Here is a 14,795-nt window from a genome sequence, read left to right as displayed (position 1 = left end):
CTCCATTTTCATCTACAATTCTGGTGGGGAGTTGCTTGTTTTGTTTGTTTGTTTTTTAAAACTTTTTTGGGGTGGGGGGGGGGGGGGGGTGATGATTTCCCAGACAAAGCCAACATAATATACATATTTTCTTGTATTTTTTTTTTCAACAGAGGATGTTGTGAAGAAGCTTAGAACAAGGCCTTTCTCAATTTCCACCGACGGTAGTAGCGACAGAGGAGCACAGGAACAATTATACCCCATCATTGTCCGTTATTACGACGATGAGCATGTTGTCAGCTCTCTTCTTGAGATATCATCAACTAAGGAACGTTCGACTGGAAAAAAACATTTTTCTGTTATTGGACAAAGCACTGAAAGAGTACTCCATCCCTTGGAGTAATGTTATTGGCTACTCGGCTGATAATGCTTCCGTAATGATGGGTCAGGTCTCAGGTGTAGCAGCGTTCATTCAGAAATCTAATCCAGATACCTTCATCAACGGGTGCCTCTGCCACCGCTTGCATCTTGCAGGAGAGAAGGGTGCCAAGGACCTTGCCTTCTGTCCAGGAGATCTGTTGATCAAGATCTACTACTACTTGGAAAAGTCAAGTAAGCGGAACAAGGAATTCAGAGAAACTCAACGAAGCTTGCATGTGGCTGATCATGTCATCTTGAAGTACATCTGCACAAGGTGAATATGATGTATTTTGGTAATTTTAAAGGTAATCTGGAGTACTGTTCAATGTTATGAATATGTGTAGAATCACAAATTAGGCATGTTCAATACTATTTGACTTTGCCCTACGTCAAAAAAGTACATTGTCCCATATATTGCCTTTCTGTGTTAGCTCTAGATTTTGTCATAATGTTCTACTGTTTCCAGAGTCTAATTTTGGTTATAGCACAGTGCTGTAAAGTTTGTCTTATTCATTAGCTTAAACATATATATGCTTTAAATTTTCATTTAAAATAAGATACAGTGCCATGTAGTTTATGTGAGAAGTTGAATAACTTCAACATAAATACATGTATTATAGAATGTACAATTGTACTTATCAGTTTCCTAAATGTACATGTACATTTAAAATTCATTGTGTATTGAATAACACATTTATTTATGTTAAATGATCAATATAATTATTGTATCATGGCTTAACAGTTTCATCCCTCTTTTTTTTGGTCTCATTTGTATGTAGATGGTTGAGTTTGGAGGCATCACTTGGGAGATTACTTGAACAGTGGGAACCATTGTTGGTGTACTTCAGAGAAGAAGCACAGACAAGGTGTCCTAGCGCTGCACCAGCCAAGAAGTCAGTAACCAGCACTACCAAGCAGCCATCAAGTAGTGTCAAGTCAACCACCAGTACTACCAAGCAAGCATCAAGTAGTGTCAAGTCAACAACCAGTACTACCAAGCAGCCATCAAGTAGTGTCAAGTCAACAACCAGCACTACCAAGCAACCATCAAGTAGTGTCAAGTCAACCTCTAGTACTACCAAGCAGCCATCAAGTAGTGTCAAGCCAACCTCCAGTACTACAAAACAAGCATCAACTAGTGTCAAGGGTGCTCTTGTTAATACACTTATATTCGCAGGTGAGAAACTTCGTCCACATGTCAAAGCTGGTGAAAATTCTCCAAGCTAAAGAGGAAGACAGATCATGATCCTGCACCTGTGCCTACAAAGAAATCTGTCAGTAGCACTTCTTCCATTGCTGCCATGTCTGCCAGAACGTTTTCTTTCCTTCATCAGCAAAGAGCATTCAATCTCGTAAGGAACAAACAGGCAAATCTACTGAACACACCTCAACGTCCAAGGTATCTAAGAACAGTGGAGCAACTAAAATAAGGCTGGGGAGATCTATGATCAACTGAAAAATGATAGGAACAAACTTTACTGTCTCTTTCTGCAGCACACCATTCCCCTTCTTAATACTCTTAACCTACAGCTTCAAAGAGATGAGCCCCAAATCCACTTGCTGCATGACCTTCAGCAGGAACTGCTACGCAATATCTTGATAAGGTTTGTGAAGCCAAGTGTGGTTTCTGCTGCCGCTCAACCTGACAAGTGCAGATACCATCAAACTCAAAACCAGCGAGAAGATGACGAAATGATCATTGGCAGTCAGGTTAGGCTACTACTTCGTGAGATGCCTCCTACCACACGTGATGAGTTTTTCACAACGGTGCGCCGATACTTCATTTCAGTCCGCAATTATATCACAAAGACTTTCCCTCTAAATGATGAAGTGCTGATCAATGCACAAGTGGCAGACATTAGCAAGAGGCAGGAGTCAAAGTTTGCCAGTGTGGCATTCTTTGTGTACAAGTTCCATTACATGGAGGAGTCTATCGATGACCTGCATGGAGATCGAATTTGGTAATTTCCAGGTGGATCCCCTGGAGTCTGTGTCTTTACAGCAGAGATCAGATGAAGCATGGGTTGCAATCTCACAGCTGACTGACAATTCATCAGGAGAGAACCGTCTGAAGTATGGCAACCTTGCCAAAGTGATGTTGGTTATCCTGTCACTGCCCCATTCGAATGCAGAGGACGAGAGACTCTTTAGCTTAGTCCGGAAGAATGCAACTGAATTCAGACCAAACATCTCAACTGCCGTCCTCTCCGATGTCCTCACTCAGAAGGTATACTCGCAGTCCAAGAACTTTGTCTGTCACAAGATGGTCTTTGATGAAAAGACTTTGGAGAAATGCAAGAAGGCTGCAACAGACTACAACAAAAAATAAAGACATTTTTTGAGGGAATCCATTCAATTTTTCAATATAATTAATCATTGGTAGTTATGTTGGCTAATATGAACATGTGCAAGAAGGCTGCAAAAGACTACACGTGTAGCAACATAAAGACATTTTGTGATTGTGAGGGAGTTCATCCAACCTTTCAACAGAACACTTTCAATGTGGAGTTGACAGCAACTAATGAGCTTACAGGTGCAAGAAGGCTGCAAAAGACTATAGCATCATATCAGAACATGTGATTGTGAGGGAGTTCATCTAACCTTTCAACAGAACACTTTCAATATGGAGTTGACACCAACTTATGAACTTACATGTGCAAGGACGCTGCAAAAGGCTATAGTAACATATCAAGACATTTTGTCATGAGTTCATCCAGTCTTTCAGTAGAATACTTTCAATGTGGAGTTACATGCACATGTAACACCAACTAATGAACAGGTATGTTACTTTTATTTAACTTGTTGTGCTATCGCGCTTACCTGCGGGAGCTGCGCTTGCCAGTGTGCAGAAAAATTTGCGTCGTGCAGAAAATTACTGATTTTTAGCCTTATGACTACTGATTTGTGCTCTGAAAGGTTGGCATCCCTGAGCTTCTAGACTTCTAGCAGATATAAAGACCTGCTGGACAGCTAATATTGATGTACTGCTTACCTTCCATCCGTTAGCTTCTAGACTTCTAGCAGATATAAAGACCTGCTGGACAGCTAATATTAATGTACTGCTTACCTTCCATCCGTTAGCTTCTAGACTTCTAGCAGATATAAAGACCTGCTGGACAGCTAATATTAATGTACTGCTTACCTTCCATCCGTTAGCTTCTAGACTTCTAGCAGATGTAAAGACCTGCTGGACAGCTCTTGAGATCATTCCAATGTTCTCTTCATTCACTTCTTCAGGACCTTCCATTGTGTAGGTTTTCCCACTTCCCGTCTGCCCATAGGCGAAGATACATACATTGTATCCATCAAGGGTGCTCTGATTGATATCAAAGATAAAACAATCATATTAACAATTCATTTCATCTAATTTGGCAATACACAGGAAACTAAGGGTTTGAAGTCCACTCCAAAAATAACTTACTTTCAATAGAAGCAGAAAAATCAGACAAACCAATCAATAAAAGTTTGAGCAAAATCGGAAAACTAAAAAGAAAGTTATGAATTTTTGAATAAAAGCAGAAAAATCAGAGAAATAGAATGCAAAAGTTTGAAATAATTTGGACCAATAATAAGGAAGCTATGAATGCTTCAACTATGCGAATCTCAAAATTAGGAATTTTGTCAGTGGATTGAATGAACTCGTACTATCCCTGCAATGTTGTGTGTAATTCATACCTGTCAAATTAATCCACACCAGAGCCCCCGTTTTATAAACACTTTTTATCAATAACAAGTTACAATAATTGCACAAGCTATACAATTTTTTAAATTTGATTTTTGCTGAGAGACAATTTGTTATAGACAAATGTGCACTTGTTATAGATAAAAGGCTAAAGCCTGGGTAATAATTTCCATAGCTCTTTGGAAGTGCATGGAGACGCTATAATGTGATATGAACTATACAAGAAGGGAATATTATTCTGATTATTGAGTTTACCTGCACCAGCTGAGAGATTTCCTGAAAGACCTCTGCTTGATTGGAGTCTGGTTCAAATACTTGGTCAAAGTTAAACTCATAATGGGACGTTCCATTGCGCCCGTTCCTTGTACTCATAGTACTCTGTGCACAAGTCAAAACAGAGAACAAACAATAACAAATAATGTTAATAGATCTACAAAGTACTTGAACATGGTGGAACATAATTAGGTGATATGTATGAAATATACGTATCGCCTTTTGATTTCGTCAAGATTTTTCTTTATTATTCATCATTATTATTTATCTTTATTATTATTCTTCCTCAAATTTTTTCGCAAGATATCTCAAGAATGAATAAAGCTATAATCATGAAACTTGTAATGATGATAGATATTAGTCTAACTTAGAACTGCGTGTTTTTTCAGAGACTCAAGATCACCATGACGTCATCTAGGCGCCATTTTGTGAAAATCAACTCATGATCATATCTTCATAACAGAAAGTCTTTCCTCATTCATATTTATTATGATCAAGGTCAATATCCGTCCAATCAATATCAGTTTTAAAAAAACGCGCATGCGCGTATATCCGCGCGCAAAATTTTTAATTGCTCCAAATCATCTCAAATTCATTTTGCATACGTTTCATGCCATTATAAGCATTTTATAAAAAATTGCGCAAACGCGCATTTTCGTCCTTCACAGCCAAACACAAAATAATTACCAGTCATTTTTTTTTGACAGGATATTCCTCATATTTGTCCGAACGATTTGACCATGTTTATCTCTTTATCACTATTAATAACGGAATGAGTGTCTGTTCAAGGCGTATGCGCGAGTTTTGTAATACATAGCACATATTGGCAAAAACATGCCTATACAAAATCCATTAGGCCTATAGCTCTTTTGTTGGAAAGGAACCCTCATTTTGTTTTTATATTTAGATAGAGTATAAGTCGGAGATATGATTTCATGTCTCATTTGGCCATTAAAGGTAATACAAAGTTTTGGGAAATTTTGAACATTGGGTGGATAGTGAATCTTTACAATTTTGATATATTTGGATACCCCTGTGGATGTATTATAAGCACTAAAAAAATTAGCCCCTTAAACACTTCCGTTTTCGAGAAAAATTGAATATAAAAGTTTACCGGTGCTCCCGGTAAATTTTGATAAATTTCAAATAGCGCCTATGGCCGTACAATGGTAGCTGCGACCATGAAAATCTCAGAATATGTAGTTGTGATATTTAATTTCCAAACGGGAATAGCTAATCGGTCGATTTTAGTCAATAAACATTGTTTCAAAGCTAAATTAATATCTTGACCTTGAGAGGGACCTATACAACATAAAGAGTTTATTATTCATAATTTCACAACTTTAGACTCGATTTCAACCGCGACAACGATCAATGAATATTGTAGGAACGCATATGCTTCCAATATGTTAATTTGAACCAAATTCATGACCCCATACCAAAACTTTGTAATACCTTTAAATATATTTTGACATAATCATATTGACCTTGGAACTCAAAATACGAATTTGTATATTATGACGTCGGCATATTTACGGAAAATGAATGTATCTCTGCAAATATTTATCAATTTTCTTCTAAATTTGATATGTTGTAGCTGAGACAAGTTTCCACAAGATTTATGTAGACTATCTAACATTATCATGACGTTATCATAGTCAATAATTCAATCATAGGTGACATGTCAATTATCATATATATCAATCCTCAATCGAATACCTGAAGGGGGCGCTATACCACTTTTACTCATGGTCATCTGAAAGGCATTGTTCTCAATTGCATCTCTCTCTCTCCTCTCTCTTGCTCTTTTACTTCTCCTCTCATGTTCTGCCCCTCTCCTTTTTTGGTCTGTCTCTGCATCTATCTATCTTTCTTCTCTTTCACCCTTTCCCTCTCTCTCTCTCTCTTGCCTTGCCTCCCTCTTATTCTCTTGGTCTGTCTCCCTCTGCCCTACAGTTGAAACTTGACTCATGGATAGATCATAATGGGAGTAGTAACGAAAGATGAAATCGTGAAAATGCGTTCTTCATTATGTTACACATGAGCATACGTACCACCTAATTCGTCAAAGTGACGAATTAAAGTATAGTACTTATTTTGTGTCTGTATAGAAGAAATTATTATTATTCTTCCTCGAATTTGTTCGCAGGATATCTCAAGAATGGCTGAAGCCATTGCCACGAAACTTTTCCTGAAGATCGATCTTAGTCCAACTTAGAACTGCGTGACTTTTCAGTGATGCCAGGGCATCGTGACGTCAATATGACGTCATTATGTAAAATGTCATTAATGGTCGTATCTCAGCGCAGCAATATCGATTTCAATTCAAATTTGGTATCAATCATGCTCAGGTCATGGGTCAGAAATTTATCTCACGCAAATGCGTCTGCCCCTTAAAACGTGCGCGTACACGTGCGTCAAAAATAAATTGCTCAAAACTCCAAACCAAAAATTTCTGCGCGTGCGGTTTAGCGCGCTCGTAATTACGTTTGTAACACACGCAGATCGCATTTCTTCCTTTTTTTTTCTCGTTTTGAAGTAATGATAGTCTCATTTACAATCCCTGTAAATTTCAGTCATTTTTTACTCAAATTGATGTCATATGCGCGCGTCAAAGATAACATCACGCGCATGCGCACATTTCCCAGAAGAAAAAAAATATGACTATGTTTAATTGACCATAACTTCTTTAAATGATCGGATACCCAAATTGTTTTATGATATGTGGATAGAGTATGAGTTGTAGATATTATTTCCTACATCTTTTTGGCTAATCGGATTTTCCGACATCATCATATTGCCCGTTAAAATTAATATATTTAATTTCATTCGATTTTAATTGATTTCGAAATCAACGACAGTGCACTTCCAACCATATATCGTTTATCTTTATTCAAATCTCTCCCAAATTTGAATATGTAGTAGCTGAGGTTATGATGCTGAGGTTCTTGATCATGAAGGAATTTGTAGTCAAAGACAATGGGTCAAAATCAAACTTCCCTTTTTGTTCCTTCTTTTTTTACCATCCTGGCCTCGATGATTGCTAAGCTCCTTTCCCTTCCGAATAATATCTTCAGCTATCTACAGTTCCATGCATTACTTGAACAAAAAAAATCAACATTCCCTGCCTCTAATTCTTTCTCTTTCCTACATTATTTCCTGTTAATTCAACTCTTGTCTAATCCACATTCCTTATACAGTGACAGTTTATATCCATTCGATATTTAAAGATTTTATTATCAAGCAACTAATGAATCTTACGCCGACAACTAAAAATGATCGCTTATGTATTCCCACATTTATTTTGACTTTTCATTTACGCCGGGACATCGTGACGTCATACACTATTCACTTTTTATTATTCAGGCATTTTTTATAAGCTCTTATTTATCAATTTCATTTTCATTTTTTTGAAAATGCGTTCTTCATGATGTAAATTAGAGTCAAAGGTGTAAGTGGTTACTGCACAGGGTCAATGGTCATATATCGTCACAATCTATCTTCCCTAGATCCATGATGATCAAGGAGACAATTTAATCTTGACATATGGATAGATCATAATGGGAGAAGCATGTTATAAAATAACATATCGTGAAATGCATTATTCGTTATGTAAACCATTATCATACGTATCACCTAATTCGTCTAAGTGACAAATTAAAGTCTAGTTTTATATTAGATAGCTTAGACAGACACCAAGATGTGATTGGTCCAGAGCTCGTCACGTGATATCAATTGCGAGGATCCAAATTGTTATATTTTCCTGGCCGGTTATATTTTACCCGCTGGTGAAATGAATATATTTTTAATCAATGCATGTCGCCCTCTTGATGACTGTATTTCACCAATTCCACATATTACACCATTACCGAGGGTAATTTTCTTTTTTCATTATTTTTTTTTCATTGAATTATCTTGAAATATTATTTTTCAGTCACTTTTCTTGTTTGCACTTCTTTTTCTAAAATTTTGATTGTCCCCGAAAAAAGAAGAAAAAAGAAGAAAAAAAATTCAGGCAAAAAATAAATAAAACCAAGGCTATCTAATATAACAGTTATTTACTGGCAGGGGGTGTAATATAACATTCTTTGGACCTGAAGGGAGTTATATTTTCCCTCGTGACCATATTTTCCCTCAGCGCTGCGCGCTTTGAGAAAATATAACCACTTGGGAAATATAACTCCCTTCAGCAGTCCAAATAATGTTTTTATATACCTTACTTAATCCAGCCATCTGATTGGTCTAAATTGCAGTCATGGTTTTAGCCATTCCCGTAAATAAACGAAAAATGCCAAACCCATGTAATAGTTCTAAAGTAAATCGGTAAAATCCCGGCAAAATTCCAGTTACCATGGTTACCGGGAAAATAGTTAAGTCTTGCTGAAATACCCATTGGTTTACGTGTTAAAAACTGGTTTGAGCGAGAGCGGATACCATACATTGTGTGTGTGCGAATCGAAGTCCCCTCTCATTCATAGTGTACACACACATTTATGGACATGGATCGAAGTCCCTGCTCGGCCCCGCACGCAGACGCAATAAAGCTAGCTGTGTAGAGGAATGATGAGAGGGGACTCGGATCACGATAATGCCCTTACAGTTTCCAAACAAGGCAAAAATGGCTGAAGAAACTCTCACTTCTTGATGATGATCAATTGCAAGACATGATTAATTCTGCTGACAGCAAGAACACCAAAAGGGTACGTGAAATTCTCCATAAAAATATTGAGATAATTTAGTTGTAGATCTAGGCTATCTAGTGCAATCTCAATGGGAAGGATTTTAGCACACAAACTTGAGTGGTGCATCAAGTTTGTTTACGCTATCGAGACCTAGTCTAAGGTGTCTAGTTCTAGATCTAGGCTACCTGCAAGTTATCAACAGAGACCTCGATAGCGTAAACAAACTTCCAAATTCGGAGCTGGACAACGTAGATCTAGACTGCATATTTATGCGTGCAATCTCAATGGGAAGGATTTTAGCACCCAAACTCGAGTGGTGCGCGATCAGACACCCTAGACTAAGGTCTCAATAGCGTAAACAAACTTGATTACCCTGATTGGTAAGTTGCACATGTATGACCCTTTTCGGTATATAAAAGTATTAATGACTGCTTTAATTTTCGAGACGCTCTCGGGAAGGTTACAATCGAGCTATTGCCCTCGGCTTTCAAAGCAGTCATTAATACTATAATATTACACCCCCTGCCAGTCAATAACTGCATAACATCGTATGGAAATCTCTGCTGCTCATACTATTTTCCTTCTGGGGGAAGGAATTGGAAAAGCTTTACAGGAGGTTGCTAAGGTTCAGATGATTTGCCTGGGGTGAGCCCTGCCAATTAAGAGCCAGTCGCATTGGGTATGACTAATGATTAGACAGACCAAAACAAGACAAAATGAAAACAATGATTTAAAGGGGAAGTCCACCCTGATATTAAGTTGGTTAAATAGAAGCAGAAAATGAGAAGAACAGGTCATTGAAAGTTTGAGTAAATGCTAATTAATATTAAGAAAGTTATGAATTTTTGAAGTTGCGATCTATCAAACACAAAATTGCCAACTCTGAGACATATCTTGCAAGCTCCCTTCCTCCCATTTGCTTCGTACTAAAAATAAATCTGAAATTTCCAATCATAGATGCAACCTACACATAATTATTGCACATCTGTTTCTATGCAACTTCTGTAGCCCACTTGCCCCATGGTATAGAGGATACTCAGTAGCCTGCTTGCCCCGTGGTATAGGGATAATCAGTAGCCCACTTGCCCTATGGTACAGGGGATACTCAGTAGCCCGCTTGCCCTATGGTATAGGGGTACTCAGTAGCCCACTTGCCCAATGGTATAGGGATACTCAGTAGCCCACTTGCCCTATGGTATAGGGATACTCAGTAGCCCACTTGCCCTATGGTATAGGGATACTCAGTAGCCAGCTTGCTCCATGGTATAGGGTATACTCAGTAACCCACTTGCCCCATGGTATGGGGATACTCAGTAGCCCACTTGCCCTATGGTATAGGGATACTCAGTAGCCCACTTGCCCAATGGTATAGGGATACTCAGTAGCCCACTTGCCCGATGGTATAGGGATACTCAGTAGCCCACTTGCAACATGGTATAGGGATACTCAGTAGCCCACTTGCCCCATGGTATACGGATACTCAGTAGCCCACTTGCCCCATGGTATAGGGATACTCAGTAGCCCACTCGCCCCATGGTATGGGGATACTCAGTAGCCCACTTGCCCTATGGTATAGGGATACTCAGTAGCCCACTTGCCCCATGGTATAGGGATACTCAGTAGCCCACTTGCCCTATGGTATAGGGATACTCAGTAGCCCACTTGCCCCATGGTATGGGGATACTCAGTAGCCCACCTGCCCCATGGTATGGGGATACTCAGTAGCCCACTTGCCCCATGGTATGGGGATACTCAGTAGCCCACTTGCCCCATGGTATAGGGATACTCAGTAGCCCACTTTTCCTATGGTACAGGGGATACTCAGTAGCCCGCTTGCCCCATGGTATAGGGGTACTCAGTAGCCCACTTGCCCCATGCTTTAGGGGATAATCAGTAGCCCTAAACAGTCAAGAACCCATACAATTGACTTTTTTCAACTTAGGTGACATTGATTAAGAAATGAATCACTTCATAAGCTAGCAAGCACTAGAAGCAGACCAGGGCGGTGTCATTTGTAGCCTTAAAATAAAACATAAGAAAAAGCTAAAATTTCGGTATTTTAGACTTTTCATCAATCAAGAACACAAAATTACCTTGATAATAGAAAATATGTATGATTTGAATCAATATTTTATGCCTTTTACAAAATATTTTCATAGATGCTAATGGCTTTCCATAATTGTTTAGTCCAACTTAAAGATAAGTTCAACTAAGGATAATTGTGAACCCCCCCCCCCAGGTACATGGAGCCTATAAATTGTTTGACATTGCGAGAGAGGGAAGTGTTTACATACCTCGTTAAGGCTGACGTCACTGAGTTTGTCCAGTACAAGTGTTTTACCATCGACATCAGGAAAGCTGATATGAGGGATGTCATCTCCACCAATCTGTTCAGATCCAAGAAGAGGTCGAACCCTGCAGAAAACACGAATGTTACCCTACATAGGAATAGGAGAAAAGTTAACAGCATTATTCATTAGGCCTGGGACCAAGCCTTTTATTAACCGGGCGCCAGGCGATTTTTACCCAACGGTCCCTGAATTTTGGCGCCTGGTAAGACGGGGAAAATGAGTACCGGGCGCCGGTCATTTTTTATTTTTGGCGCCCGGTCTGGGAGAATTAAAATTTCCTGTTTCAGAAAATTCCACATGTCTAGCACTAAATGCTCACCAAAGTGATAAAAAAATTACTTGATACAAGTTAAATGTGGACTAAATGAACCCTAACAAATCATTTTATGATGAGAACCCTAATTGAAATTGCCCCGAAATAATTGCAGCACGACTACGAGCGGCCGCTAACATATCTCCTACTCCTAGCGCCACCGCTAGGGTTAGGGCGGCTAGCTAGCTGGCGTGCAGAGCGAAGATCGAGAGTGTGCGAGCAACACTGTCACTCCGTCTAAAAGTTTGACTTCGTTGGGAAAATCTTACTTTGAAAAACGATTCTCAAAATCCAGTATACATGGCCTGAATAATCACAATCCAAACTTTGATTTCACAACTCTTTTCCTGGAAACTATATAAGAATCGTGGCAATCATGATGGAAATAGATCACAATTTCAGAATTTCGCGCAAAATGTCCGACCTCCGATCAATAAAAATGATCGGGAAAAAATCGGTAGAAAACAAATATTTGAATATTTCTTAAAAATAAATATGCCGACAATTTTTAAGTTTTGGGCTATCAAATACTTTAAAAAAAAATGCATAGCTGGGATAAGTTTGTCATTCAGAGTTATTGTAGACCGTGTTTGTAGATATTTAGTGTTTTTAATGACTTTGAAATTAATGACATTCGTCTAAGAGAAGAGGTAAAAAATGCGAGCCGCCACTTTGGATTATAATGTAAGCACGCATTCTGTTTTTATCATGTTTTGCCTTTTCTCTTAGACTAATATTATTAATTTCAAAGTCATAAAAAGGCACTTCATATCAACAAACATGGTCTACAACAACTCCAAATGACAAAATAATTCCAGCTTTGCATGTTTATTTAGTATTTGATAGGCTAAAACTTTTTTTTAAATATTCTTTCTTTAAATATTTTTTTAAAATTCCCCCCCCTTCCGATTCGATTAAAGCCCTAACTTACAGGGTTATTTTATAGTGTACTGATATAGACTAATGACAATGAATAATGACTAAGTAAAAGGTAACGGTTAACAACTTGATTTAACCCTTACTGTACTGGGCTATTTTGAGCACCTCCTGACTGGGGGGGGGGGGGGGGGGCCTGGGAGGCCCCCCCCCCCCCTATGATCTCGGCCATCGGATGTCCGATGAACACGAAAATTTGCATGTTTGTGGATGGTTACGTAACGAACAAGATGGTGTAATTAGTTTTTTGCGAATATGCAAATTTTTGTCGTTATAGCCTAATTAATTATGCAAAATGCTAATTCTATGAATTTTACAGAAAACGTGTCAAACTTCACTTTTTGAACGTTGAAACTCATTATTCATATGAAACTTCTTTTCTAACACAAAATATTTATTTGGATGTAATTAATAATGATAATTTATGCAAATTTGATGCGATTTTCAAATATTTATTTTCTTATGTATTTTATTGTTTTTTTTATTTCTTATTATATCTATTGTTTTTATTTCTTATGTATTCTTTTGTTCTGGAATACATCAAGTTACTTTGATAAACATATAAAAGCAATTCGATATCAATTCATATCACCCACTGAGGAAGGAATACATCTAAACCTGTATTCACATTTCTACTTGTACATGAATATATGCAATTATAGCATATTTTTGATGACATGCGCATACTAATTGTTATGTAACACCTCACAGGTATATCCGATTGTGACGAAAATGGTATCAAAACGTGCGTAAGACTTGAGGGAAAAAAGTCATGAAACGACAATTCAAAATTTCAAGCGGTTGCGGCGCAATCTCCGAAAATGTCGAGGGGGGGGGGGGGGCCTCCCAGGCCCCCCCCCCCCCCCCCAGCACAGTAAGGGTTAAAAGAATACATATTTTCATCAATTTTGGAAACGGCTCCTGGTCCTAGAAAACGGCTCCCGGTTCTCTAAAAAATTTAAGGACCGGGAGCCGCTTTTTCAGATATTTGGCTCCCGGTCTGCTTTGTCTTAATACAAGGCTTGCCTGGGACTAATATTCAAATATCCAAACTATTTGAAGAAACATCAAATATTACTTGTTCCATTATTTGAAGATTCACTCAATGCATGCGAAATGTGGCTTGCCAGTTTGTATTCAAATTTTGAAGTAACGAATATCATGGTTTATTTGATACTCAATTTTATTGACTCTTAGTCTTAGGTAAAATGTATTTGAATAATAATCTTTTTTTGTAATTGTCTCAGTGGTATTATCTTTTTTCCTATCTTATTTCACCTGGTATTACGTGGCTTGTTTACTTGTGTGTACCATGCGAAATATGCAGAGCTGCCAACCTTGTGCGACCAAAAAAAGGAATCATGATGGCAAAAAAAAAAGGAATTCATAAAAACGAAACTTAAAACGACGCGCGGCACACTTCCAATGCAGAAATGTTCATTCATCATTTTTTGGGGTGGTTATTTTGGTATTATTGGCATTTCATTCCTTTTTAAGTATGTTTTAATTTTAGTTTTCTTTTGAATTTGTGATCAAATCACCATTTTAGGGCAGTTGTTTGACGTGCGGTGTGTAAAAAAAATATTTAAGAAAAAAATAATAATAATAATAATAAATAAAAAAACGGATTTATGAAGAAAAAACGTAATACCGTAATTTAGAGTAAAAACAGAATGGTTGGCAGCTCTGAATATGGCATGTTGGTCCAGATCAAAAACTTGAAGCAATGCAGAACAAACGTATAAATCTTCAATACATCTCAATTTACCTTTAATTCCTGGATGGTATTGTGGAGTTTTCTCCTCATCGTTTCATCTTCTCTGATCCTCCCTTCTTTCTCCTCCACAGTAGCCTTGAGCGCCGCCACCTCTGCTTCCAGATCGGAGATCCTGCTACCTTTCTGTCTGCAAGACTCCACAGACTGCTCTAGCTGGTGCTAAATGTACAAGAGCAAGCAAACACAAAGACTACTTGTCAAAATGTACACAATAGAGTGAGATCAATGTAACACTGTAAATTGTCTCAAATAACTACCAAGGAAGACTGAACTAAAGCTTTGCTGTGGGGTAAAAGTACAGCTTTTTGCATCAATGACCCTTGCACTTGCTGATCTGTATGTCTAGGCTTGAAGAGTCATTGATTTTCTAAATGGCTCTGGT

The 14,795-nt window shown here is 38.1% G+C and overlaps 1 protein-coding gene across 1 annotated transcript in view; it reads right to left on the bottom strand.

Moving 5' to 3' along the window:
* LOC588585 (carboxy-terminal kinesin 2) overlaps positions 1-14,795 on the bottom strand; it is a 45,612-nt gene that overhangs the window by 12,421 nt on the left and 18,396 nt on the right. Inside the window, exons 9-12 of the mRNA XM_030989148.1 lie at positions 14,405-14,572; positions 11,331-11,474; positions 4,337-4,459; positions 3,542-3,715 (exon numbers count right to left, since the gene is read on the bottom strand). Of these exons, the coding sequence (XP_030845008.1) occupies positions 3,542-3,715; positions 4,337-4,459; positions 11,331-11,474; positions 14,405-14,572 (609 nt within the window). The remainder of the gene's footprint in view (positions 1-3,541; positions 3,716-4,336; positions 4,460-11,330; positions 11,475-14,404; positions 14,573-14,795) is intronic.

This window comes from Strongylocentrotus purpuratus, unplaced genomic scaffold (genome assembly GCF_000002235.5).
Source record: "Strongylocentrotus purpuratus isolate Spur 01 unplaced genomic scaffold, Spur_5.0 spur5_scaffold_18, whole genome shotgun sequence".
NCBI classification, from domain to species: Eukaryota; Metazoa; Echinodermata; class Echinoidea; order Camarodonta; family Strongylocentrotidae; genus Strongylocentrotus; species Strongylocentrotus purpuratus.
The sequence above is the reverse complement of the archived record's forward strand: the minus strand, read 5'-3'. Positions and strand labels throughout refer to the sequence as shown.